The sequence below is a fragment of the Zingiber officinale genome, chromosome 9A, assembly GCF_018446385.1.
Source record: "Zingiber officinale cultivar Zhangliang chromosome 9A, Zo_v1.1, whole genome shotgun sequence".
Taxonomy (NCBI): Eukaryota; Viridiplantae; Streptophyta; class Magnoliopsida; order Zingiberales; family Zingiberaceae; genus Zingiber; species Zingiber officinale.
In genome coordinates, this window is record NC_056002.1 from 135,632,823 (window position 1) to 135,660,701 (window position 27,879).

General features: G+C 33.4%; 1 protein-coding gene across 4 annotated transcripts; it reads right to left on the reverse strand.

Moving 5' to 3' along the window:
* Positions 1-350: 350 nt before the first annotated feature.
* LOC122021106 (protein RFT1 homolog) lies at positions 351-27,217 on the reverse strand. Of its 4 annotated transcripts, XM_042579190.1 has the most exons (16): positions 26,923-27,217; positions 26,767-26,846; positions 25,998-26,092; positions 23,723-23,883; positions 17,603-17,754; positions 10,755-10,873; positions 10,505-10,665; positions 10,307-10,381; positions 3,978-4,049; positions 3,092-3,229; positions 2,147-2,302; positions 1,408-1,460; positions 1,139-1,317; positions 915-1,026; positions 664-843; positions 351-466 (listed from the first exon to the last, which is right to left on the reverse strand). In XM_042579190.1, exons 1-14 carry the CDS (start codon positions 27,032-27,034, stop codon positions 966-968), a joined length of 1,614 nt encoding a protein of 537 aa, XP_042435124.1. In that variant the 5' UTR covers positions 27,035-27,217; the 3' UTR covers positions 351-466; positions 664-843; positions 915-965. The 4 variants fall into 4 exon arrangements, with proteins under 4 accessions (XP_042435124.1, XP_042435123.1, XP_042435126.1 ...); XM_042579189.1 differs by having other exon boundaries at positions 351-843; XM_042579192.1 differs by lacking the exon at positions 25,998-26,092 and having other exon boundaries at positions 351-843; positions 26,923-26,980.
* Between the last annotated feature and the right edge of the window lie 662 nt (positions 27,218-27,879).

The window sequence follows — 27,879 nt, forward strand, 5'->3', positions numbered from 1 at the left end:
AACAGCTTGATTTAACATGATTCGGCAGCTGCATCTTCTTCTACACTACCTATCGATTATTCAGTTGGATCACCTCCGAAATATCTAATCACTTTGGAGTTTACAATGGAACACAAAGTAAGTCAAAGAAAATTACAATAAAGTTCTGGAGTGCTTGAAAATTTTCAGAGAACAGTATCCTTCAATCTCACTTCATCTTCCTCTTTTATAGTTGCGAATCTCGATTTGTTACCATTGTTGCCCGATGCTCGACAATCAACTGCCTAGTTGCCTCCAGTCGGCATTGCTGCTCCATCAAATCCTGTAGACGTTCTATTTGAATTCCAGTTGACTGCACTAATCAACTCATATTTTCATATCAATTGGCTAGACACATTAAGCCTGATACAAAAACTCCTGGTTCATACAGATGTTCGAATTTTGAATTCTCTTGGTTCATACAAATGTTCTAATTTCGAATCCTCACCTGTCAAAATCTATATTGAATGAATGCTGAAATTGACAAGACAACTAAGATATAGACGTTGAATTTAAAATCTGAAAATTATAGACAAGACTGCCTTCAATATACATCAATAAATAGAAACTTCTCTTCCTAAAGATATCTGGCACTATGTGACACGAGAGAACATTACTGCAAGATATCAGAAATTTATCCCTCACCAGCCATATGAAGAAAACTCGGAAAGTCTGCCATTACTCTCGTTTTCTATTAGTTGTCCAAGTACAAACACGACTTTACCGTGAACCTCCAAAGATCAAATGAACCTGTTGCGTTGGATCACATAGCCAATGTGATCTTTACGAAGACAATCAGGAGAATCATGTCATTCATTGATAAGACTGCAAATGTAGAGTCCAACAGTTAGTATCTCATTCAAATAGAAATAAGAAGAAAGAAAACATGTACCCACATCGAAGCTACTTGAAGCAATAACCGGCAGAGCCAACATCATCTGTTTCTTTCAGTCAATATGCTTATGCATACCTATGATTTTCTTGATAAACTGCTTCTCGCGCCTATAACTGTTCCATCGATAATATTATGTATCATTCAATACTCAAGTAGCACCACAGAAAGGTGTGGTTTCTTTCAAGATCCACAGAAGGCATAACAGGAGAAGGGGAAAACACGTACATGACTATAGATGATATGCAGAAACATGTGAAACCAATGGCTAGGTGTACAGGAAGAGTCTGCCAAAAGTTCTCCTTATCCAAGAGCACTCTCTCAGATACGAGTGTTATTATGCATGAAAGAAGTAAAATTTCCCATCCAGAAGGCAAGCACCGTAAAAGGGAGAATGAAGGAGAAACCTGTTCAATAAGTTACAAACGATCATTTAATTGACAACAAAAATTCTTACAAAATAATGTCAGGCCAACATTTTAAAAGATCCCACAAACCTGGAAATAGCTGTTGATAAATATTAAAGAGTATATTATCCTTGAAAACATATCTTAGTGATGATTAAGGAAAAAAAATCAATCCAGTTAATCCAAATGCACAAAGCAGTTCAATATTTTTATAGGACTAATTGGAATTAGTTGGATATTTGCTTAACATTTCATGAGTATAATGACTGAATTCCTGCATATACTTTGCAAATACAAAAAAATGAAAGATAGCATCTTTTAGATAACATTGGTATAATGCTAGAAGCATCTTGTTGCAGATCAGTCTATCCACATGATTTCACCACACTTAATAAGAAACTTATGGCTTAGGCAATATCTGCCTGGTAAGGCAATGCTGCATTGTCAATCCTCTCACATCCCCCATGGTCAAGCTCCCTACTAAGTAAAACTGCCTCATTTGAGCAGTAAAAGCCTATATTCTTTTGTGCTGTCATGCAGTGCACTAGATTGCAATTTGAGAAGAATATCCTTTTTCTAAGTCTAGAACAAAAGTTTAAACTACTTTGATCTAGGAGGGTATTCCCTTGCTCTTAAAAAACATCAGCGTGGACTGCAATTGAAATTTACATGCATCATCTCCTAAATGAAAGGTGGTATAGTACTGTTCAAAAAGGAACATTAACACATAATAGGTAGCACCTTTTGTCCATTTTACATTTGAATAAAAAAGTAATGCATCCAAGTGAGCAAACTGTCATTGATGGAGGAAATTCGTTATGAAGGATACTTAATGAATTAGCAGCAATTAAGCCAATTGCTCCAGCAGATCGAACCATGATGATGTTTAGTGCTACATAGATACCAGAGAATACAAACATTAGATTGTTTGACCTCTGAATTTGTCTCTCATTAGCAATTGCATGAAGAAAAGCTTCCGATGTTCCTACAATAAGAAAACTATAACCGTCAGCAAAATCAAGACTTAAGATATGAGTCTAACAATATCTAAAATATTCATATACAGGTTACACAATGTTGAAAGGTAAATAAAACCTTAGGTTGTGATGCTAGTACAAACTTTTAACGGTCAAGAAAAAGCACAGAAAAAAAAAGTTCTGAAACTTGAGCTGAGGCATATCTTAATAAATGCTCAATGAAGCTCACTGATGACAAAATTTAAGCAACCTTGTTGTGTGCCACTGGTTTAACAAGAATTTGCATGTTTATAGTGGCTATAATTGACTTTCCAGATGTGATGATTCTTGTTGAACAAAAGCAATAGTTGTTGAACAATAATTATGGACTGTCTATCCTTGTATGTTAATAAATATATGCCATGTGCAAATGATCATACTTTGTACTACTGGATTTTAGAAAAAGACAAAAGAAAAGGAGTGAAAGAAATGCAAAACATTAAAGAAATAAGTGCATAGCCACTTATAATTAAAATAACTTAAAATTTCTATCGAAATTTGTTTTTTTCAATAAGTACAATGAAGTATCAAACTAAATAAAGATGTAAATATATAACAGTCAACTCACTAGTGTTAGGACTGTAATAGTCCCCAGTAAGTTTTGCATGGCAACATTTTTCTTTTCTGTGAAGTTCAGTTAAATTAGCTATCTGAGTTGTGAAGGGCTTAAGCACAAGAAGGCGACGACATATAATATCACAGTTATCAGAATGTAGGAAGTGGAAACAATTCATTTGTGTAATAAATGAATTACCAACCATTCATAGCTAAGGTAACAACATAAAGGAAATAATAACGGAGAGCAGCTGGTGCTTCTCCATCACTCCATTTGCTCCCATAAAGAAGTCTTATCAGAGTATATGAATAGCTTGGACCAAATGCCATCACCAAAAGGCCTGCAACCATTAATAGAAAAACTAAAACAGCAGATAAGCACTACTAAGATCCAACTTAGCAGCTAAATTTGTAGTGTGGGAAAATTGAAGCACTTAACATGCAATAGATGCTAAGAGTTCATAAAGTATGAGGATTGAGGAAGATTATATTAGCGTCCACTCTACTGTACAACAAGTGTTGTACGAAATAAGCATTCTAATTTTCAAAAAGCTTAACTGTTGTCTTTGGAATCACTTTATGGTAAGCATTCATCTGATATTTGGACATGAAAAATGTGGTCCTTAAGCACATGGTAGAGATAAATTCACTTATTTGGATGGTTCATTTTTACAATTTCTCCTACAATAAGGCTTCTGATTTTTTTTCTAAGACATTCAGAAAAGTTCATTCAATATCAACATTTTCAGCACTAGTATGGATGATGACATCCATCTTAAGCTTACAAATTGACAAGATTATATGTTCCTACGGTCTTATATTGAATTCCTAATATTCCTTTATTTTACCTGGAAGATGAAAAAAGAATTTGATGCAAATACTAAAACATCAATCAGGTTAGCCTCGACTCCAGGAAGTGACAAGTTTTCCTCATTCAAAATAAAAACTGCTTTAACTTGAGTTTCTAAGGGGAAGGAAATTATCAACAAAAATTGGTCACAAACAGCATAGCGTTAAACAATTAAATCCGAACACTAATCAGAGAGACTAGAATTCACAAAAAGTAGCTGCAAATGAACTAGACCATACCAATCAACATAACAAGCTTGAGAGCTTCCATCAGGGAATTCCCTAACCTGACAATCCTTTGAGAAGACTGGCCTGTTAGTAAGGAAAGATATCTTACTTATAAAAAACTATAATCTTCTAATACAAAATTTAAATTCCTAGAAGTGCAAAGAGACAATTAGATGATATGTAAATCAATTCTCAAAAAGTAGCACATTTGTAAATAGTGAAGTATGGATATAATCAATAGCATGGTTTGAGATTCCATATCATGTTGGGAAGGGCAGTATTGACAAATTAACAAATTCAAATACATATCGGCATGGACAATTGCTTTGTGTTGATCATACCCAATGAGGATCATACCATATCCACATTCGGCATGTTTCAAAATGCATTCAAGTAATTTCTAGTATTTTTTTTCAGCATGTTTATTCAAAATTGTTTGCATTAAAAATGAATCGTACTAGTGAAAGATGAGGAAATAAAGAAGCCACGGAAGAGCTATTTTTATTCATTTTTTAATGAACGTTTAGGTGACCAACCTAGTTTAGGTAATTTAAGCAGATAAGAGAAGTGTTGAAATTTAAATTTTTATCAAAAAAAATTTAAACTTCAAAAGTATTACAATTATTATGAGATGTAGAATGAAAAGATGATTGTACCCATTAAAAGAGAATTATCCAATATGATCGTGTCAAGCTGAATTAATATTAAGACATAGTTATTAGAATAGATTTTATAAAATACTCTGCAATACAAACAACTTCATCCCAAAATTTATGCAAAACTGATGCATGACAGAGAAGAACTAAGGCAGTTTCAACTATATATCTATGTTTTCTCTCAACAAAGAGTGTTAAGATAAGAGACTCGATAAACAATTCCATAAATTTATTATTTTCATCTTTCCCACTTTCTGTCCAATTACTTTTCTAATATGGTATCAGAGTCATAGCTCTTCTTCCTTCACTACACGCAACATCACCAGCAATTAATCTCCTCTCTTATTCTTTTCTCAACATCCATCCCCTTTCCTTGCAGCCCTTCATCTCTGCACGGACATCAATCACTGCTCTCGAACTCGAGTGTCATTGTCTTATCTTGGAAAGGCTCAAATTTCGCTGTTGCAGTTTCCATCACTTCTGAAAACTAGTGTTTATAGTTCTTCCGCCGTAAGCAATGTTCAACAGGTTGGTGGAGTTGGTGCAGTTTTCCTTTTGACTTTTTCTAGCCGCATTACAATAGCTCTCTCTATTTCCAATTTTTTTCCCCTCTTCTTTTTCTTTCTTTTCCAGCAAGCAAAAAGGAAAAAAAAAAAAAAAACTTTAGCCTTTGTTCTTTTTTGCTCTGCCTGGCTCTTCCTTTCTTCTCTCCTTTTCTTTTTGCTTTTATCTTCTCTCCTTTTCTTTTTCCCTTTTGCTTTCATTTTCGATGTCAGATATTTGAAGATGTCAAATCTATCTCTAAATTATTGGACATATTGATATTCAATGTCCCAAAAGATTCGACACAACTTTCATCGATGATCCTTCAACTTTAAGACAATCAACTGTTTCATGTACTTATCCTAAAGTACTGTCGTCTAGACCTATTCTTGGTAAATCACTAGAGTTTTTATCTACTAAATGGTATATTGACACTGAAGCCAACTCATCATGTCATATTAGATTATAATATCCTTACAAAAGTACTGTTGTACTATCGTTCAAATATGGTGCAAGTAGGCGATAACTCAGGTTTACAAATTACTAATCTTGGAAGCACATACATTCATTTATCCGATCATACTTTTCACATGCGCAACATCTTTCATGTTCCATCTATTTCATAAAATTTTCTCTCCACAAGTCAATTTTGTCTTGATAACAAGGTCTCTTTGAATTTCATAATAACCATTATCTTATAAAAGATAAAAGAATAAATACAACCGTGTCTCATGATGGAATAAAAAATGTCCTTTACTATCTTCAAAATTCTTCAATTAAAGCTTTTACGGGTGAACACATAAATAAACCAACTTGGCATGCCCGACTTGGTCATCCTTCCCTTCATATTGTTCAGTCGATCATAAATAAGTACGATTTACCTACTTCCTTTACTTTCTCTATATCTCATTCTAGTAAGATCTGCATGGAATCTAAAAGTCATAAATTACCTTTCTCTTCATCCGACTGTGTTTCTAATTTTCCACTTGAACTAATTCATTCAAATGTTTAGTGCCCTACACCTAGTCTTACTGAAGTTTCCTATATTATATTACCTTCATTGATCATTTTAGTAAACATACTTAGCTCTATTGTCATTTTCAAAAACAAGTTGAACGATATTTTAATTGCAAAATACTTTCTCTTCATTCTGATTTTGGAGGCGAATATCAAGCACTTCATCGTCATCTTGTCTCTTGTTGAATTGTCCGTTGAATCTCTTGCACTCACACTCTAGAGCAAAATACCTTAGCTCTTCTCTATCATGCATCAGTTCCGCGTAAATTTTGGGATGAAGCCTACCTCATTACTCAATCACAAATGCCCTTTGGAAAAACTACACTTTTCTTCGATTTTTTAATTGTGCATGTTATCCGCAATTACGCCCCTACTCTAAACGCAAACTTGATTCTCGTTCATCATTATGTATTTTTCTTGGTTATAGTAATATGCATATACCAACTGAACGATTATATATTTCATGACATGTTACTTTTGATGAGTCTCTATCCCCTTTTTCAGCAGATTTTTCAATCCTCTAGCTACAGGTGGCACATTCCTATTACCACCTAATATTGTACCGGATCTAAGACATCTGATTTGTTCAACTTGAAAAGATATTAATATCAGAAGTGATGACATCTTAAGTCCTGCTCTAGAGCTCTATAATAATTCCCTTATACCATCGGAATCACCTCAAGTGGCTACTTCAACAAGAGCAAGATGCACAAGGGATAATATTCTGAACCCATTCCATGTCCAATCTCGGAAGCCTAACTAGCCAAAGATAATATGTTTTCTATATCTAGATCCTCAGATAATGCAAGCCCGTTGATCTACTTCATCATCTCCATTAACAAGTGACTTGGATGATGATGTTCCTTGTCGCATGGTTCCCTTAAGTGACATCTATGTACGATGCACACCAATGGCAACCCAATATCCTCTTCCACGAGCTCTAGTGACCTCTTCAAAATATGTTGAACCAACTTATTTTTTACAAGCAAACACGGATTCAAATTAGCATAGTGCAATGACTACAAAATTTGATACACTTCTTCGTAATGGAACAAGGAGTCTAATTCCTCACACTCCCTCTATGAATGTTGTGGGCTCTAAATAGGTCTTCCGTCTTAAGCATCGAGCTGATGGTTCTCTTGAACGGCACAAAGCTCGACTTGTAACTAAAGGATTTAGCAAACAACTTGGTATTGACTTCAATGACACCTTTAGCTCATCAAAATTACATCTGGCAGATTACTGTTGTCGATAGTTTAGTTCTAATTGGCCTGTACAACAATTAGATGTTTTTAATGCATTTCTTCATAGTCATATTGACGAAACTGTATTTATTGAGTAACCACCTGGGTTTATCCAGCCACAATTTTCATCTCATGTTTATCAACTAAAGAAATCTTATATATGGTCTTCAATAAGCTCCTCGTGCATGGTTTTATAGGTTATCTAATTGATTACAAACTTAAGTATTTTCTGGATTAAAGACAACTCTTCTCTATTCTACAAATATAATGATGGATCTATGATATTTTTTTTCTTATTTAGGTGGAAGATATTTTAATAACTATCAATGATCACAAGGGCAGCCCAACTGGATTAAGTCTTCTCGATTAAAAATTTCCTATTCAAGATTTAGGAATGCTCGTTTCGTCCTTGGTATTAAACTTATCATGCCCACATGATGAAGGACCCACATGATGAAGGATGTCTCCTCTCTCAAAACAAATATATTACTGGCTTATTCAAAGGCCGAAAATGGATGGAGCACGTTTGGTCTCCACACCAATTGCTCTAAACAATTTCTCTACATCTTCATCCTCTCTTGCTATGTCTGATCCCCAAATATATCGAAGCATTATTGAAACTTTATAATATGTCACTATCACACAACCTGATATTACTTTAAATCGTGCTTGTCATTTCATGCATACTCCTACTCAATAAAATTAGGAAGGTGTGAAGAATACGTCATTATCTCAAAGGTGGATATGCAATATTTCCGAGACGAAACCTTATATCATGGAATTCGAAAAAGTAACCTACAATATCTCGTTCAAGCACCGAGGCTGAATACAAAGTTATAGCTAATACAACGTCTAAAATTATTTGACTTCAATCACTTCTTTCTGAACTTGCGTCCAAAGTTGTATTAAAAATTTAGTATGACAATATTGGAGTCATATATTTTACAACAAATTCAATCTTTCATGCAGATACAAAACATATGGAAATTGATTTTTATTTTGTTCAAAAATGTATAACAACTCAACAATTATCTCTCCAGACACATCAACCGAAGCATTTTTTATAAAGATAAGGTTTCACCAAAAATCAACTCTAAATTTATATATTTTTATAGATTATAAACTCATTAGATTCATCCAAGATAAATTACCAAGGTGCATATTGTTTGCGGTTGAAATTGTTTTGTTTGGTGAGCCACATGGAGTAAATGTTAAGCTTGAATCATAACAAAAAAACACTAGAAGTAAAAGAGGCTTAGTAGAGTAAAGAGTGAATATATAAAATTTAAATTTAATAATATTAGACGTAGCAAGGAAATGGTAGGATAAGAAATAACGAGTTATATAAAATTGAGAACTTTAAGTATCTAGGATTGCTTTACAAAAGGATGGAGTAGTCGACATGAAATTTAACATTAAATACAAACAAGATGGTTGAAATGGAGAAGGGTGTTAGGTGTTCTTTGTGATCATAAGACACCTCCAAAACTTAATAGTTAAAAAAAAACGATTATGTAATATGAAGTTTAATGTTATACTATCAAGCGAGCACATTAGCAGATGATGAGAGTCACAAAAATGAGGATGTTAAAGTGGATGTGCGAATATACGAAATGGATAAAATAAAAAATGAGAACATTAGATGAGAAAATTGTGATATAAACATATACATAGGCAATCAATAAATGCTCAAATTAGGTGATATACGACCACATAATAAATACAGACATTAATCAAGAAAGAGAAAACCCATGAAGACTTGCTTAGCAACAATAAAATTGGGTAAAATTCTTTTAAATATAAATGAGTATATAGTAGGGGATAGAATCGAATGGCGTAGGAAGTTTTATATAGCTGACACCACTTAGTGGGATAAATGTTTGATGGTTGTTATGTATTCAAAATTGTTAAAGGCATATTTGATAGTAAACAAGAATGGATGAGGAATATAGGATTAAAACTTATTAGAGTTTAGTTTTGGAATCATGCCAAAGTGGTAACACAACACAATATACAAATTATATTATTATAGTCATAAAGTAGCTCCAATACGGTATGAGATTTTAAACTTTGGTCAATAGCGACTAAAATACTATAGAAGCAGCAAAAAAAAAACCTTGAGAATTGTCTATGTGACAGGAAGAAACCTATGGAAGCCAAGGTTGGCAACAAGGCCACCTAAAATTTTCTTCATCTTACCGCAAAAAACTAACAAGCTAGCGGGATAGAAACAATTATGGGAGCAAACTAAGTTATTTGTAAAAATCATTAACGTAATAGTGATAAATTATAGTTGTGCAACAAACCAATATGTGCTCCAGACCTTTAGCACATCTTCATTATCAATGATATAAAATTGAAACTGATACTTTTATCAATCGTATGCAGTTCATGCATTTCTGAGTTGTCTTGCTGGCAGAGGCAAGGATAATGGATAATGTCATCAACTCTACTGCCCAATATAAGTGAATGAAAACAAAAAAAGAATGAAAACTTGGAGGTATCAAATTATATGATCTTATACCATCTTTGGTTAGAGTAGCAAATAGTAGTGCTACAGTATTATTAAATTAAATCCAAAGGACTGAACATGCACAATATGGAACTCCCATCAAAATGGGTACTAAGGATCAAATATATGTAATTTCCTAAGGTTATTTCCAGAACACAAGGCCCTAAGAACCAAGGATCCATTCCAGTAGAGAACTCTCAACTGGAAAAATTGATGAGGCACCAAGGAACCAACGGACAGTGAATAATATGATTTTTTGTTATATAAATCTAGATCATAGATAATCGCAATATAATGGGAAAAAATGGTCATTGATGAGGTACTCAAGAAAAAAAATACAGTGACAATTTCAGTTTTGAAAATGCTGACCTGATGCCATCTTGGCAAATGTAGAAAAGGAGCTCTCCTCAAAAGGTAAAAATATCATTCTCACAACTAGACTTCCTGCATTATAGCTATGTTTAAAGGCAGCTTACATACCGATCTCAAATATTCAATAAAACTACAATGGGTACTAGACCTGCTTGTCAAGGAACTTAGTTTTTTTTTTATCAAGTAGATGAGTACCTAATTTATCAACTAGCCCATAAACAGCTTGGTTATATGGTGTATCCAACCATACTAGTACCATCTTTTCCCCTTCTTGTAGAATCAACTTTTGAAAAGATTGCCCAGTGAACAATAAGCACATCTTCAGAAGATAGTTGTCAAAGTAAAAGTTTGAAATTCTGACAGCATTTCAGGTTAAGATTCAACAATTATTATATTTGAACAGAATAATTATCAATAATAGAGCTTGCAAATGAAAATGTCAAACCTAAAGGGAAAAAGATCAGAATATCTAACAGTGCGGGAGAGCAGAAAATAAGCCCAGTAGCCCAACAAGAGGCAGGAACCATAGGAAGCTTGAGATAAAGCAAATACAATCCCCTTTTCCTGCAAGCATTAGCAAGAGTTTCTTAGAAAGTAAGGTGCAACAATGAGAAATAGCTATAAGGTACTTATCCTAAAATTGGTGCCAAATCAACAATGAAAAATACCATTTGAATATGATAACTTCAAAGAAGAGGAAGAGAAACAAAAAAAGTAGAAACATACAATGGAAAATAATGTAGGACCAAATCAGTTAAAAGGGGGTTAATAGATGGTTAACTTTTCTCAAGATTTTTTGCAAGGCTCAAAACATAAATATAATAGTCAAATTCAAGTATGCATGTGTCATCAAAATATGAAAATCAATATAAATGTAGCTGAAATAAATAAGAAATAGACATAATGCTAACACAATAATAAAATGAGATTTTGAGACCCTGCTTCTACTCAGTCAATAATGCGCCAAGTGTGTAACTGTCAATTTTTTACTAACTTCTATAAATAAAGTCTCTTGCAAAAAGCAGGGTAAGGCTGCGTACAATGGATCCTTCCCCGGGACCCTGCATGACGGGAGCTTCGTGCACCGGGCTGTCTTTTTTTTTCCTATAAATAAGGCAATGTAGTAAGCCTCTACAAATCGAGTATGATACCTCACAAACTAAAAACAGCTTGACCAAATCAATGGGACTTCACTCAAAGATAAGACCTCAAAAGCTAGAGAACTCTTTAAATGCACAAACCAACATGGAAATGAAATAGAAGACTCGACAAGAATCACAAGATAAGCATGAGAGCTTAAACAACTCCTCACAATCTCCCTAAGAGATGAAATGAAGCAAGCGAAAAGGAACACAGTTATTGATAGAGCTTGAATAAATGAATTGAAGCATTGCTCTTGATGTAAGCTCTCAGATATAATTTGAGCACTTGATAGCAAGAAGCACAACCAGAACCACTCTTCAAATAGTAACATTTTATTCCACAACTAGCCTTCTAGTCAACTAGCACTCCAATGCAGTCTAGGCAGACCCTTCGGTTAGTTTATAGCCTCATAAGCTATCCTACAGTCTGAAAATAAAAATTGTCGACAAAAGTAAGGCCACGAAACACAGTTAAGTCACGAGGCTTCAATAGAAATCAATCTCTAAGTAATTTAATATCTGCTTAGGCTATCAAAACATCAATCCATCAATCCACCCAAAAACAAACCCAAGGTTACAACAATACATTACATGGGTCTTGGGTTCTATCTTCAAGCTTCATCCATGAGTTCAAAGCTCCTCACAGTACCACACTGGATCTATGAAATCCATCATTTCAATTTCTAAAATCTAATAATAACCCTGCAAACTCAATTTAAATCATACAAAAAAAATGTTATGCATCATTTTGTCAATCCATCAAACATCACAGCTAGATCTAAACATCATTTTGTCTTAACAAATAAAATCTTGTCATGTATACCAGCATACTTTATATAGTTAATTATGTTTACTGCATATGTTATTGCATCATTATCTTCTAAGAAATCATCTAGAAGGAACTTCTCAAGATGTATTTTTTGAATTTGAAAATTATCAAACCTTGCATTCTAAGGTATAAGGTATCATTTCTGGAGTTATAATATCAAAACATAGTATTTACTAATATCATGATTGTTTAAGCATTTAAAAACATTGCCAAAGATCTAATTTGTGTAGGAAAAATCTTTTAAAGATCCTAGGAACACAAGTAAGACAAGCAGTAACATCGTGAGTAATACTCAAATGTCTTGTTGAGATCTATATGTATCATAGTTTCAAGTTCGGCATGGTCAAATTATACAATTCCATTAAATATGAAAACCCAATAGTGATCAACATGAATAATCTCTCATCCTGCTTATGCCATCATACCGACACTCGGCAAGCCTTGGCATATTTCGGCTAGGGTTGTAAATGAACCCGATGTTTGTCAACAAGCTTGAAGCTTGATGTTTGATTCAATAAAGCTTGTTTATGTTCATCCAATAATAAACAAATATACAAAATAATCAAGCTTGAACACTAGTAAGCTTGGTTCATTAACGTTTATGAACAATTTATAAATAAACTTATTTTTAACTTGTATAAAATTAAATTATGAATTTATTTCTTATTTTTTTTATTTAAATACATAAAAAAATAAAATTATCTATAAATTTTTATAATCTTAAATTATTCATAATATGTTAATAATAATAATAATAATAATAATAATAATAATAATAAGTGCTTCTTGTATTAGATAAACGTTTAACCTAATTTATAAGCACAAATATATTGTAAGTTGAGTTTGATAAAAAGCTCGAGCAGCTTGAGCTCGATAAGATTCTTAATAAACAAGTTTAAACATAGCCAAGCTCGGCTCGGCTACTTCACACCCCTAATTTCAGCATGTGGGAAGATGAATAAATGTAATTATTATTAATTTTAGCATATTTCTCCAAAATTCAAATTTAATTTAATTAATTATTTAATTTATATAATTTCAATTTTACAAGTAAACAAGTGTAAAATTACAAGAGTGAGCTTATATGAATTAATCTTAACAAAGATTGAAATAAAATTGAGTAAAGTCATTTTCTATTTCAATTAAAAATTGATACAAACTTATTCGAAGTACAAAATCTAAATGAAAGAGAATTAAAAACTAATCTTAAAACATGTTTAATACAATAAGATTTAATTAACCAAGTGTTAATTTTATTTTAACAAGTAAATAAACTAAATGAAGGGGAGCATTGATTTGACGGTAAAATTGTTATATGACCTTATGGTCACAAGTTTGAGTTGTGAAAACCACCTCTTGCAATGCAGAATAAGGTTGCGTATAATAAATCCAATGTGGTTCGACCCTTCCCCGAGACAGCAGGAGCTTCAAGCACCAAGCTGCTCTTTAAGTAAATAAACTAAATTAAAGATTGTTACAAGAATAAAAATGATCAAAATTCATCTAGGCATACTTTAATGTATGTCCCAAGTGCATTGAATATCAACACAACATAGTGTTAAGCTATACAATTCTAGCCCGTGACCAAAAGTGAGAAATAGAATGATACTTTAAACGCATGAGGCTATACAATTTTGCAGGTCTCATTTCAATTGAACATAAAACTTCAATGTTGAAGAAGATTTAAAACTTGATATATGCATATATTAATGGTCTTAATGTTAGGACCTTTAGGAAATTGCTAGAGAGGGGTGAATACTAATTGAGTTGCAAATTAAAACTTTCTGCTCTTGCAAATAACTTGATGACTTAGCCAAGTCACACAAATACAATTTGCAGTGGAAATGACAACATAAGGCAAGTCAATGTATCCGAATGCTAACAAGAAGATGTACATGATTCAAAACCTTTGTTCTTACTCCACGACCTATGACTCATCGGTGAGTCACACTCGAATGTCTACTATCTTTCTCCTTCTCAAATACCCCTTCTGGAGGTAGTGGTGAATTTTTAAGAGCAAAAATCAAAAGGTCACCCCTTTCATTGGTGTCGTCAAAAGGGTGTCTTTTCAAAAACAATAAAACAAAATAACGCCACATCTAATATTTTATCTCGAGAATACCCTTATTCCAACATTATTGCAGCAACTACAGGGCATAGCTGCTACTACATAGACTTGATCAAAATCACCCATTTAATTAAAATCGCTTAATATATCGTAGCAGCTACATATCATAGCTACTACAATGGGTAGCAACTATGAACCATAATTGCTACCACAGTATTTAAGTGATTTTGATTGAATTGAAGAAATTTTGATCAAGTTTGAGCAATTTTAAGTGAGTTAGTAAATAATATTTTGATATAAAACTATTTTATGGGTAACAATTTTGATCAAGCTGGAGCAATTTGACCACAGCTTAATTTAACCAAAGTTGACTACCACACGTAACAGCTGCAAGTCAGAATTGTTACAACTTGTAGAAGTTATGTCTCACAGTTGCTACAAGAGTATTTTCAAGATAAAATATTGGATGGGGCGGGCTTTTGATGATTAATGAAAAAGAGGTCTCTTTTGACAATTTCAATAAAAAGGAGCACCCTTTTGATTTTTGCCTCACTGAATGTAATTTTCTCGTGAGATGGTATTAATTTAGTGTAGTTGATATTGTAGTCAAATATTGAAGGTGCTAAACCTTTCATCAATATCTAAATTATTAAAATATAAAGAAGAGTTTACTAAAAATAGAGGGGAGACTCTCCTTGCTTAATTTATTTTAGAAAGGAGATATAATGAAAATGGGAAATTGTGACATGGCTCAACAACGATTTTTTTCCCTCAGAGGTAAAGGCACCCTTAGACATATCACTAATTCACAAGAAAATTAATCCACTAAGAAATCACATGATTAGAATCTTTGCCTCTCATGTAGAAGCAATTCACTACTCACATATACAAGTACAAGTCACAACCTCGAACAAAGGGCAATAAGCACAAAAAAAAGGTTTGTCTAAAGCTTACATCTATGGAGAATTCATGTACAAACAACAACAACAACAACCAAGCCTTATCCCACTAGGTGGAGTCGACTGTATGAATCATTTTACGCCATTGAACTCTATCTCCTGCTATATCATCATCTATATTTAAATAAATTTTATCTTGTTTTATTGTTGCTAACCAAGTCTTTTTTTAGTCTTCCTCTTCCTCGTTTGATATGCATATTTATCATAGTTTCACATCGCCTAACTGGAATATTTATTGGTCGTCTAAGTACATGTCCGTACCATCTTAAACGTGTCTCTCAGAGTTTTTCCTCAATAGATGCAACTCCGACTTTCTCTCTAATATTCTCATTTCTTATTGTGTTCATCCTCGTATGTCCACACATCCACCTTAATATCCTCATCTCTGCAACTCTCATCTTCTGCTCATGTGCTCGAGTCATAGCCCAACATGCAGCTCCATGTAACATAGCAGGTCTAACCAAAGTTTAAAATTTTAACCCATGTCGATGTTTCGGTCTCGGACCAGAACGACACGATCTTGGTACTGTATCGTGTCGTGACAATATAGTTTCGGTATTTTTTAAATATAAGATATATTAATTAAAAATAAAATATTTGACATAAATATTTAAAAAAAAATAAACAATATAAAAATAATATTTTAAAAAAGAAAAAGATATGAAAATAGATAAATAAATAAATAAATAAATTATTATAATTTTTAAATTAAAATAAATGAAATATAAAATTAATTAGATAATTTTATTAGGGTTTAATAAAGTCTCTTTAGATTATCTTCATCATAGCTAGGAGTTGATTAAAATAATTAATCTAAGTTTAATTAAAAAAAATCTGAAATCTGACATCACTCGCGAGCTTACACGACTTCGGTGCTATCGCGGGTTGCGTGACCCCTCAGCCATGGCCGCGGAGATTGCGTGACTACTCTGGCGCTACCGCGGTGGTGCGGCCCCTCTGCAGCGACTTCAAGGCAATACATTGTTTCCCTAGGCACGTTCATACCTCTATCGAAATATCATCTGGTTCAACGGCTTTTTCATTGTGCATCTCATTTAAAGTTTGTTCTAATTTTGAAGTTTGAATTCTAGATAAAAATTAAAATTTCTATGCTCATTTGACCTACTTAAAATACCTAAGTTAAGTTGGTCATCTAAACATTTATTAAAAAGTTGATGAAAATACCTCTTCCACCGCTCTTTTATTTCTTCATCGTTTACTAATACCCTATTACATTCATCTTTAATACATTTTATTTGGATAAGATCTCGTCTTCTTTTCTCTCACTTTAGCTATTCTATAAATGTCTTTTTCCCCTTCTTTTGTATCTAATTTTTGATATAATCGTTCAAAAGTTTCATTCTTTGCTTCACTCATTACTTTCTTAACTTCTTTCTTGGCTATTATATATTTTTTTAAGTTTTTCTCATTCTTACAAATATATAATTCCTTATAAGCTATTCTTTTTTCCTTCACTTTCTCTTGTCCAAACATGAAGTTAAAAAATTGAATACAACAATGTATATAACAAAGACTTCTCTTTTAAAACTAATGGAGAAAGCAAGTTGGCTCACTTCAAGCTGCCAAACATATAAAGATATACCCAAAGTAAAAACTCTCCTCTCCCTCTAATGCATAGCCTACAATAGTTGTTGGCTCACCAGCTACCAATATTTGATGCAAAATAAAGTGAAAGCTAGATTTTATTGAAGGCGCAATATTGCATATATCGAACTGTAGGAAGCAAAAGTTAGTGCATGGCCCTAGTTAGGCGTGCCTATGTAAAGCTAGGTTACAATAGGGATGCAGCTCCTAAACATGTTTGGACACACTCACACTTGTGAAATGGAATGTGTGCTTAGGCCAACATGGCACCCCAATGAACTCATCAAGCCCACAAAAGAAAAGGGCAAAAAGAAAGATAGATAGGTGACTATAAGAGAAGACGATACAAAGAAATGAGAATGAGTAAAAACAATCGGGGAAAAAGGAAACAAATGAGTTTAATGTATTCTTCTCCATCTAAGTGAAAAGAAGCTTCACTTTGAATCAGATAAATCAGATAGAAAATAAAAAAACCCAAAAGAAATGGATATAAATTGCATTTTAGGTGCACCTCTGATAATGAAGTGAAAAGATTGAAGATGAGACAACTATCAGAAAAATTCTCTACAAAAAACAGCATGTTTGAAAGAGATACACACACATATAAATAAGATTAAGTTCACATAATGTGTTTTCTAATTTCTACATCTATAAATATTGTATAGGACAAGAGGAAAGTTATGATCTTACCAGATTAGGTTTTCTAAAAATCAGGATGTAGGTAGTCATACACCGTAGGAGAGTGGCTGCAGTTTCAACTATCAAACGTAGCTTAAGAAGAAGAAAATTTTGTGAAAGTATATATACAGGTTCTGACAATAACTCCAGAATACAGGCAAGTCCTGCCATATGGAAGATGTTCTTGTTAAAAACACCAGAAATAAGAAATAGACAGAAAATCCATCCATCAAATGAATTTCATAAATTATGGAAGCTTGAAAAGATTGGATATGCACCTCTTCTATGTTAATAGAAATTGTTAAAAGATGTTTACCATAATAATCATTGCTAGTTGGTCCACGAAAACCATACTTAAAAAAATAGAAACAATCTGAAATAAATTCTGAATAATTTACTGTTTCTATTTTAGTGGTCAATTTGAGGATATATGTTAAATAAGTTTTTTTTGTTGTGTCATTCTGTATCCTGTTCCTTCAAAAACCAAAGGCAAGAGAAATTAACACCATGAAGTATCTAATATCAAGAAAATCCATGCAATTTGATTGCCTTACCACTCACCCCAAAACTTAAGTGAATGAAAGATATGTAATTTAAAGGTTGATTTAGCAGCCACTCATGATCGAACTGGATGCTTGAATATGGCCCAAACAGATGGGGGATTGTGTTCTGATAGCTTGTCACTTACCTACTAGAAAACATCACAGTTTATAGATTTACACTTCAATAAATAAGCATAAACATACCAAACTATCAAAAATCAAGATAAGGATCATGCCCATGAGCAAAGGCATGATGCTCACAGGAAGATAAAAGGATCGTGATGGGGAATTATTCTCAATGAACAACCTTAGCTGATCTCTCACTACATTATATAAATGTTATTTATAGAGTACAAAGTATTACAAACACACCCTCATCAATTATATATTTATATATGGATCCCAAGACTCTAGCTTGTTACAAATGCATTGATTCCTAAACCCTCTTCATGATTTGGTCAGCAAATTTGCAATCTGCAACCTGCTAGCAAACTGATTGATCATTAGAGCTGGCAATCTCATTATATTGCGCTTTTTCTTTAATTAAATAAGAATCAATCTTTATATGTTTTCTCCTTCCATAAAATTCAGGCTTCGAAATGATGTGCATAGAGGTTTAACTATCACAGAAAAGTTTCATGGCTTTATAGGAGTAAATTCTACTTGATCGTAAGATGTTTTACCTAATAAATTTGTATATTACTAGGGTGATTTGTATATTCAAACTACACACACAATCTTGATGCTACAGTTGCCTGATGCTTATTTTTCCAATAACCAGATACAGAACATCACTATGGGAGAGTCTTGACGAGTCTACATCTAATAGCCTACAATCTAGACATAACCTTGATCGCTAACAATAAGCATTTCCCTAGAGCACTCTTAAAGTACCATAGGATTTTTCTCTAATTTTCAATAATCATGACAGATTATCTAGAAACTAATCACACTAATACCTAATAAGATGTTAGATATGGTGACAAAGATATTTTATCAAGTCAATGTATTTCCCTAGATCACTCAATGACTCCCCTCCTATTCCTAATCTCGTGTTAGAATCTGATAAGCTCGTCAAGCATATCTAGTAGCTGCTTATGTTGTTAAATGTAAATATCTCCCTGTAAATGAGTAATTTTTAAACCCAAAAAGTAGATGAGTAACATCTAAATCTTTAGTTTCAAATTGCTAATAAAAAAAAATCAATTGTGTAATTCCACCATATCACCAATACTAATAATGTCATTCACGTACACAATAAAAAGGATACACTTCCTTGAATAAGAGACAAGGTAGAAGAGTGAATGGTTTGTAACAATCCTATTTATGTCATACTAATGGAGAGTTGAACTAAACTTCCCAAACACTCTTGAAAATTGCCACAATCTGTATAATGATTTCTTTAGTTTACACAAGGTCAATCTCCCCTCATCATCAAGAGGTTGCTCTATATAAACTTTTTTCAAATATTAAAGAAAGGTATTTTTAAATGTCAACCTGATGAAGCAATCAGTAACAAGTTGCGGTCAGGGAGAGGAATATACGAACTCAAATAATCTTGGCGGCTGAAGAAAAAGTATCTAGATCATCAACTCCATAGATGTGTGTACCCTTTCACAACTAAACGAGCTTTGCGGTGATCTCTAGAACTATTAGATAACATTTAACTATAAAGACTCAGTGAAACCCATAATTGATTTCCATATAGTGCTAACATTCAAATGTAGGTGTAATTGGAGGTCGAAATAGGAAGGAAGTGAAAAAGATAAAAGAAGAAGATAACGCAATTATATAATCATATGGTTAAATTCAAATTTTATTTTTCAAATAGAATATACAATTTTGACATTATCTTATATGAAGATAGCTAAAAAATAATAACATTATCCCAATTCATTTTATCTTGTATTGAGCATACCAAGACGAGTCTGAGTGTTGGTATGAAAAAATACTCATAGACATGATTGACATAGTGGCATATGAGATATTATTTATGTTGAGTAATATCGAATTTTGGTATACTATCAATATGATATATTTCAACCATTTTGCTCAGCACGATATGAGATTCTAAGCCATGGAGAAAAGTATTCCTTAACATCACCACTACGTAAAACTTTGATAAAAGTTCTAATCTAGTTATATCATTAGAATAAGTGAGAAAAGTATTCATTAGCATCCTCACAACATATAACTTAGATAAAAGTTCTAAACTAGTTAAAAACTTTAGCATAGAAAGTGGAAAATATATAAAACAATTCAAATCAATCTTTTATTATGAAAGACCATACCATTTGACAATAGTCATTGATAAACAGGTAACAAAATAATTAAAAGCAAAAGTTGAATTGACATAGATGGTGCAGAAACATATTTATGAACACTCTTAGAAAAAGGATGACCTAACATGTTTACCTAATTGACAACACTCACAATCAAGGAATGAAAGACTATAAATCACTTCAAGTGGTGGAGATTAAGGTGACCAATACAATTATAGATCTAGAGAGGGGCGGTGCTGTTAAAAGACTTAATGAACGTGCAAACACATCCAACTAATAAAGTTCATAACGAAAATGCAAGCTTTCCAACTAATAGATGAGCCTTATATTATTCTATGTCAATCACTTGGTCGATCCTCAAATCTTAAATAGTAACAAATGTGAGATAAAATATGGTAGAACAATTTAGTAAGCTTGCTAATAGATAACCAGTCCAATGAGAATTCAAGACTATAAAATCCTGTATGCAAATGAAACATAAGTGAAAGGGTAGCATCATCAATGTATATGCTTAACTGATGAGTGAGACCCATTAGCTATTATGATACACATAGGGAACTGCATTGTTGTAAAATTAGAGAAGATGGATGCATTACCACAAATATACTTAGAAACAACCGAGTTGAAGTTGGAGAAATCTAGAATATTCTTCAATGACTTGACTGTGATGGTTAAAGCCATCTGAGTTAGTTGAGGATTACCAAGTTGAGCAGCATGGGTACTATAAATCGAGTGGCCAGGATAGAAATCATGCATGAGTAACTTATATCCTTCTAATGCACAAACTTTCCACAATAGGTAGAAACAACCTAGGTGTAATTAGAATAGAATACCAATGTCATCATAGCCTTGAGAAATTTCACCCATATAAAGAATTCTCACTTGTATCCATATCTGGTATCTCGAAAGATAACCATGGAAGATGCTCATAAGACTAGGATCAACTGACTACCATAGAAGAGCCAATAGTTGGGGATCCATCTACTCCCATAAAAGGTGAATGGACTCAAGGATCTCTGCAGCTTGAGTAGTGAGGTGCTTTATCTGACCTTAACCCATAATGTACACATGACAGTCATAGTCTAAATCGTATAATTACTACCATTGAACTTTTCTTATGTGCGAAAGGAATTCCACACTCAGGCGATAGGTTGACTAAATTAGAGCTCTTGTGTGATGGTCAATTTTGTTATCAAATAGAAGCAGTAGTAGTAGGATACATGGCAGCAACAATGCGAGTAGATGTAAGGAGAGGAGTCGCTCATGAGGAGAGAAGTCACTCACTAGAGAGACATCAACGATGCAATGGGTCATTTGTGACACGAGGAACTACTTGTGAAAGCAAGTGCACAAGTGGAGGGGTGGGAAGGATGTGCGATCTCACAGCTGTGTGAAGGTGAAGTGAAGGCAATGGGCTTGCACGGGCATTATGGTGAAACGATCGAAATGTATCATTCCAGTAAATTATTGAACCTCGATACAACAATGCCTCCTTCTAATACTTCATCTCTTTCCTCCTTCAACCGTCAATTTATCACTGGCACCATGCATTAGAACATTGGCACAATACCAAAACAATATCATTCCAGCACGCTCGAGATTTTGTTGAGCATAAACAAATACTCATGTAGTGGATGTTCAATGAGAAGGGATTAGTGATAGCTCTGATACCATGTAATAAGGGAATTATTCTCAATGAAACTATTTTATATAGATATTGATATAGAGTATTACAATCACACCATAATGATTTATGTATTTTTTCCAACCATAGCATTAAACATTTTGTGTCAGTCAACATGGGTAAAACATCTCATTCTACCCACTAATCAACATGTGGAATCGTTGGAGACTGAAACATTCTTGAGAACCTATTCGCAACGACCTTTGTTCATAACGAATGCCTTGATTCTTCTTTTTTTGCAACAAAGACTCGATTATCCCTTGTTCATGCCTCATTCTCATCATCCACCTTCACCGGCGACGACCTTCAATTGCAAGCCTTGATTCTTGCACGTTTGCAACAAATGCCTCATCTGCAACACACACCTCTCCTCTTTCTTGACCACAATGAACAAAGCCTCAATTCTTCCTCTGCCTTGATTCTTCTTTGCCTGCGACAAATGCCTCTTCCATGTCTATGGCGAAGCTTAAATCATTCCTCATTTGCAATTCCTCTTTCTCATCTATAACAAACGCCTCTTACTCATTTATGACAAAGCCTCGATTCTTCCATGACTACATCCACCTTATTCATTTGCCTATATTCTCTTCCTCCACCTCGCTCCCCGCAACTCTCCTCTTCTTCCACTTCCTTCGCCAAGGTTTGTGCTCACCATAGTCACCGACATCGGCATAACTGGCACGTCTCATTCTAGCTAGGGGGCAATACCCCAACTCATAATAAGATTTCAAACTTTAGTTCCAACAAAGGCAATTTTGTAGCTAAATATATGTTTGCAAGGTTTGAAATACCGATATATACCATTTCGACATATGAAATACTTCAAAAGATGGCTCTACTTCAGAATATCACCAAACATCGTCATGGTAGGTTAGCAAAAGAGTCTTTATCATAAGTATGATGGGATAAAACTAATTGATTTACGATGTTAGAGTATGTCCTCTTAGAAAAAAAAAAAAAAGAAAAACATTTCAATGCCTCTTTCTAACTAACTGACCTACAATAGCAAAAAAGTGTACCTGCCAAGGCAGCAAGGAGCACTAAGCCTAGGTGAGGGATATGAGCTAGCATGAGACAACAGTTGGCATTTGTTTCAAAGACAAAAAATGAGCTGACCTTAAACTTTCCACTGGTTTTAAGCTGGCTATGCTAACACCCTTTACTACTCCCCTTAAATAGTGTCACAATACCAACTCATACTACCACAACTCATGGAGTCATTCCAGGCAGCCATCAATACTAAGCACCATAATGGCATTTGGAATGCATATGTTTTGCCACATGCACATGGGCAGGCATCATCATTACTAAGTAACATAAATTATACTTCTAGTACCAGATTATCTAATAAGGGACACAGAAACAAGATGATTAATGTTGTGTATTTGATGAATCAATTATCAGAATATAGAATACTTTTACACTCCACTAGCCAAAGATTTATAATGAACCATTATGTACAACCTTACTGAAGAAAATAAATCAACAGAAACTGCAAAGTTTGCAATAAAATCACTCAAAATAATGCCAATTTTACAGTAATAGAGTTGGTTCATAAAATCAATCAACATCATCCAGGTACAAAAACAGTCAGTAGTTCAATGTTTTAAATGACAAGAAATACCATGGATCAATATAGCTTGTGCATATGCATCTGAAAAGGTGAGCTTCTGAAACCAAAACACAAAGAGACAGGCTGCAGAAGTAAACAAGATGCCAATTGGGAATGTGAGCCAAGCTACTTTCAATAATCTTGCAGCATCTTCTTCCATCGATGAATTATTGCTGTAATTTGGCAGAGCTTTTATTTTAGGTGAACAAAAATTTAATTAGAGAGAGAGAGAGAGAGAGAGAGAGAGAGAGAGAATAAAAGGTAGGAGCAATACATAACAATTCAAGATTTAGATATTTTTCTTTCCAAAAACTTCGTTAGCTAGAGATTTTGGTATTCAATGAAGTATCATGAAAAACCTGACAAAAATAATGTAAATACACAATTTACTCTTAGATCTATACAAGTTACTCTAACAGGCCCAACTAAGCAGGGCACCTAGTTGGTTCACTATGGACCAACTTTAGCAGATGAAGATCAATAAGTGCATAGTTTCACTTGTTAGTCAACTGAAGCAAAACACTACATACCAGTTTCGAAAAACCTAAATCTTACATGACATGAATACTATCTAGCATTACCATCCTTTTATATAAAGAAACAAAATAAACTTAAAGCTAATGCAAATATGGTTAGCTGAGATAATATGGCATGGGGAAATTTAACAAGTTAAATATAGTTACATTTAATTGCAATAGTAAGTGGTCTCTTTGTAACATCCAACAAAATTGGAATTCTTCAATCATCAGTAAATTCCAAATTGTACCAGTACATGAAAGAGATTGAGAAGGAAAGGATTCTAAATTAAGGATAATTGTAGACGAAGACAGCAGCAATTAAAGATAAGTAGTTCAAGGCATTATCTCTACAATAAAGAAAACATGTTCACAGAATGGCCTGATGGAAGGAAAGGCAATCCATGAAATGATATTATATTTGTTAATTAATTATATGATGGCATCTTAACAACAGACACCGATAATTTCATCTTGACAAGGTCCAAGCAGAGTGCCTTAAGTTTTAGAATAATGACAGTAGCAGCATCCCATTCTCCTCTATCTTCAAATTTTGTGGCTTGATAACATCCGCCTTTTCTTGAACTAAATGCATATCTTTAAGATTATCGAAAAGTTAATAAATCGTGTCTTTATTGATACAGAATCAATAATTTATTAATATAAAATTAAATAATACTAGATATTAATATATTATCTACTAATTTATTAATATAAGTTATTAATAATAGTAGATATCAATATATCGTATATAAAATAGAGTAGTAATCATAATATTGGGTTTAATCGAGAAGAGGTTTTTAGACAGTATTGATCAGTATTGTATTCTCTCTCAATCAATAGTAGCAGCTTCTGATTAACACTGAATGAAGAAAGCATGGATGTGTATTTGGTCTACTTACCGGTAGACCAAATGCACAACAGGATTACTTTTTTAATCTCACGACAAATCTTTGGCAATGAGGAGCTAAGATATTTAAGTACATAAGAACAACAAGCACTATCTTCCTCTCCTATATGTTTTTGCAAGTATTCAAGATAAAATGTAGAAAGAGTTGGGTAGAGTGGTTGAGTTTGCCAAAATCAACTTAGTTTGATAGAACCTCACCATATTTTCACCCTATTTGATCTATTTCATTCATTATTTGACAAGTTTAAATCAATTTAATCTATTTTCAAATGCAGTTAGCTCATTTCTAAGTAATTTCTTAGAAATTCTACTTTCTTCGCCAATGATAGATGATTGAATTCTCGGGAAAAATTGAATTAATCTATGCCGATACCAATCCAACTTAAGCAATCCATATATGTATTAGGCCACTTTTGACGACCATGTTCAAAACTATAAATGGGAGCAGATCCACCTCTCCAAGAGGGTGGAGTGAGGTCATGACCAAGTGGCAAACAAATATACACCATCACCTTCAGCAGTTCAATGATGTTCTCTCAATTAACAAATTGACATTTTGAACAATTTTATGAGGCTAAAATGGCAACTTTGACTGCCATTGCGTTTTACAAAGGAAAATATCAACTATTAGTGATTAACCTTTCTCTGCAACCTTATATGTTTTATCAATACTTATAAATATTTCTTAATTAAATAAAAAACCAATTAGATTGTTTCTGCTTTGCTTGGTGACTGCACTTAAATAATTTTACAGAATGAGACATGTTAAAAAAATGACTCCAAATTTATTTTTAGAAAAACTTTGTTCTTTCATGAATACGATGGATTTGGTCAAGATAGATTTTAAAGAAGAAACAAGAACCTTCCAACATCAGTGCGCATGCATGCCCGTCGAAAACCTTCCCGACTTAGAAACAATATGGAGGTAACAAAAAGATGGAATTGTACTGCATAAAGCTGTAAAAAAGATCATTAAGAAAAATTGAGCAAAAGAAAAGGACTAGATGAATAGGCAATAAAAACAAAAACTGGAACAATGGAGTAAGGTTGTTAACCATCGTACACATTCCTTGAACTAGACTATTATCCAATCAAGACAAAATAAAGGAAGATGACAACATTAAAACTTTTCAACATTTTATTATGTTAAGTGTTATTTTGTCATATACACAGGACATACATGTTTCTAATTGTAAAATTACATTAAAACACATAAATAAATGCTTGAAACTGGATATCTGAAAACTGTGCTAATGAACAGACTGTGCTAATGAAAATGCACTATTATGCTTGCACCTTTTTTATTCCTTCTTGATGCAGTGGCCGTCTAAGCTATAGTACTAGTGTCAATATTCATCCATAGATTAAACTAAGCTTATCAATCTGATAAATAAGTCCCCATGATTCAAAAGAACCAACTACATGAATGCCAAATTCCTCACAACATTGACTTTCTTATGCGGACATTTTAGTTAGTGTTTCTTAGCTCATCTGAAAAGACGAAATTGGCTAACATAAGGAGAATATACAGTGTGGTCGTCAGATCGAGTTGCTTATGCCCATGTTAATCTAAATAATAGTAATAAAAATAAATTAAATAAGAGAACTTGCATTAGGATGAGGAAAATTACAGCATAGTCCGCAGCAGTAAGGTGTCTCACGATCAATGAATTGAATATAAACGGGATTCCCCTCGATAAGAACTGCGTTGCTGAAACCAGGGGAACAGAATTTTAAAAAAAAAAAATACGACATAGAATGAGAAAGGAGAGGATTAGGTGACGAACCCATTAGATATTTGAAGGTGCGAGCTAAGTTATGTCGGGTGGGGAGCGTGGTGGGGGCGGTGGCGCTTCCAGGCGCGGCCTCCGCCGGAGATCCAGAGACGTCCTTCCCCATGGACCAGAGGAGGATAGAAGGAGCGTGGAGGGGAGGCAAGCGACAGAGGCGACTTCGCTAGGGAGGCGATCCGGGTTTAGGGTTCGCTCTGGGCTGCGCATCTCATTTGGACGGAGTTGTGCTGGTCTGCTGGACGGACTCCAAACGGGTTCGTCAAAATATTATTATCGGCAAAAAATTAAATAAATCATCGAAACAACACTTTTGATATATATATATCGATATTTTATCTCGATAACATCCTTACGCTAAAACTATTGGTAGTTAATAAAATGCGTAAAAACTACAAAAATAAGTCATTTTAATTCATTTAAAATAATTTTGATAAAAATTGTATTTGAGTTGGTAAAAAATATTTTAATATAATAATATTTATAATTTTTAATTTAGAATTTAAAATATTAGTGAAATAGTTAATTTTTGATATTGTAATCACTACTAAAGTAAAAATAATAATTAATCAAGTTGGATAACGTCGAACCTGGAATGATCAATCCGGTCCATAAAAATTTTCCATCGATCAATAGGATAAATTGAGAAGGACTCACAGCGGGTAGCCCAGAAACTCAGCATCTTTTAATTGTATACCTCATTTGAAGAAAAAAATCCTATAAATTTATCATATCTAGAATTCGAATCATAAGTATCTGGATAACAATATGTATTGCACTGTAATCCCAGGGCATAACCACTACTTAAGTAGCTTCTGTAGTAAATACCAAGTAATTTATGCACGTGACTAAACTCAAATCATAAACTTTGAACATAGGAATAATATTAAATTCTAAATTTTAAACTCTCAATAATATAGTAACATATTTAAATTTTATCGAAATTATTTTAAA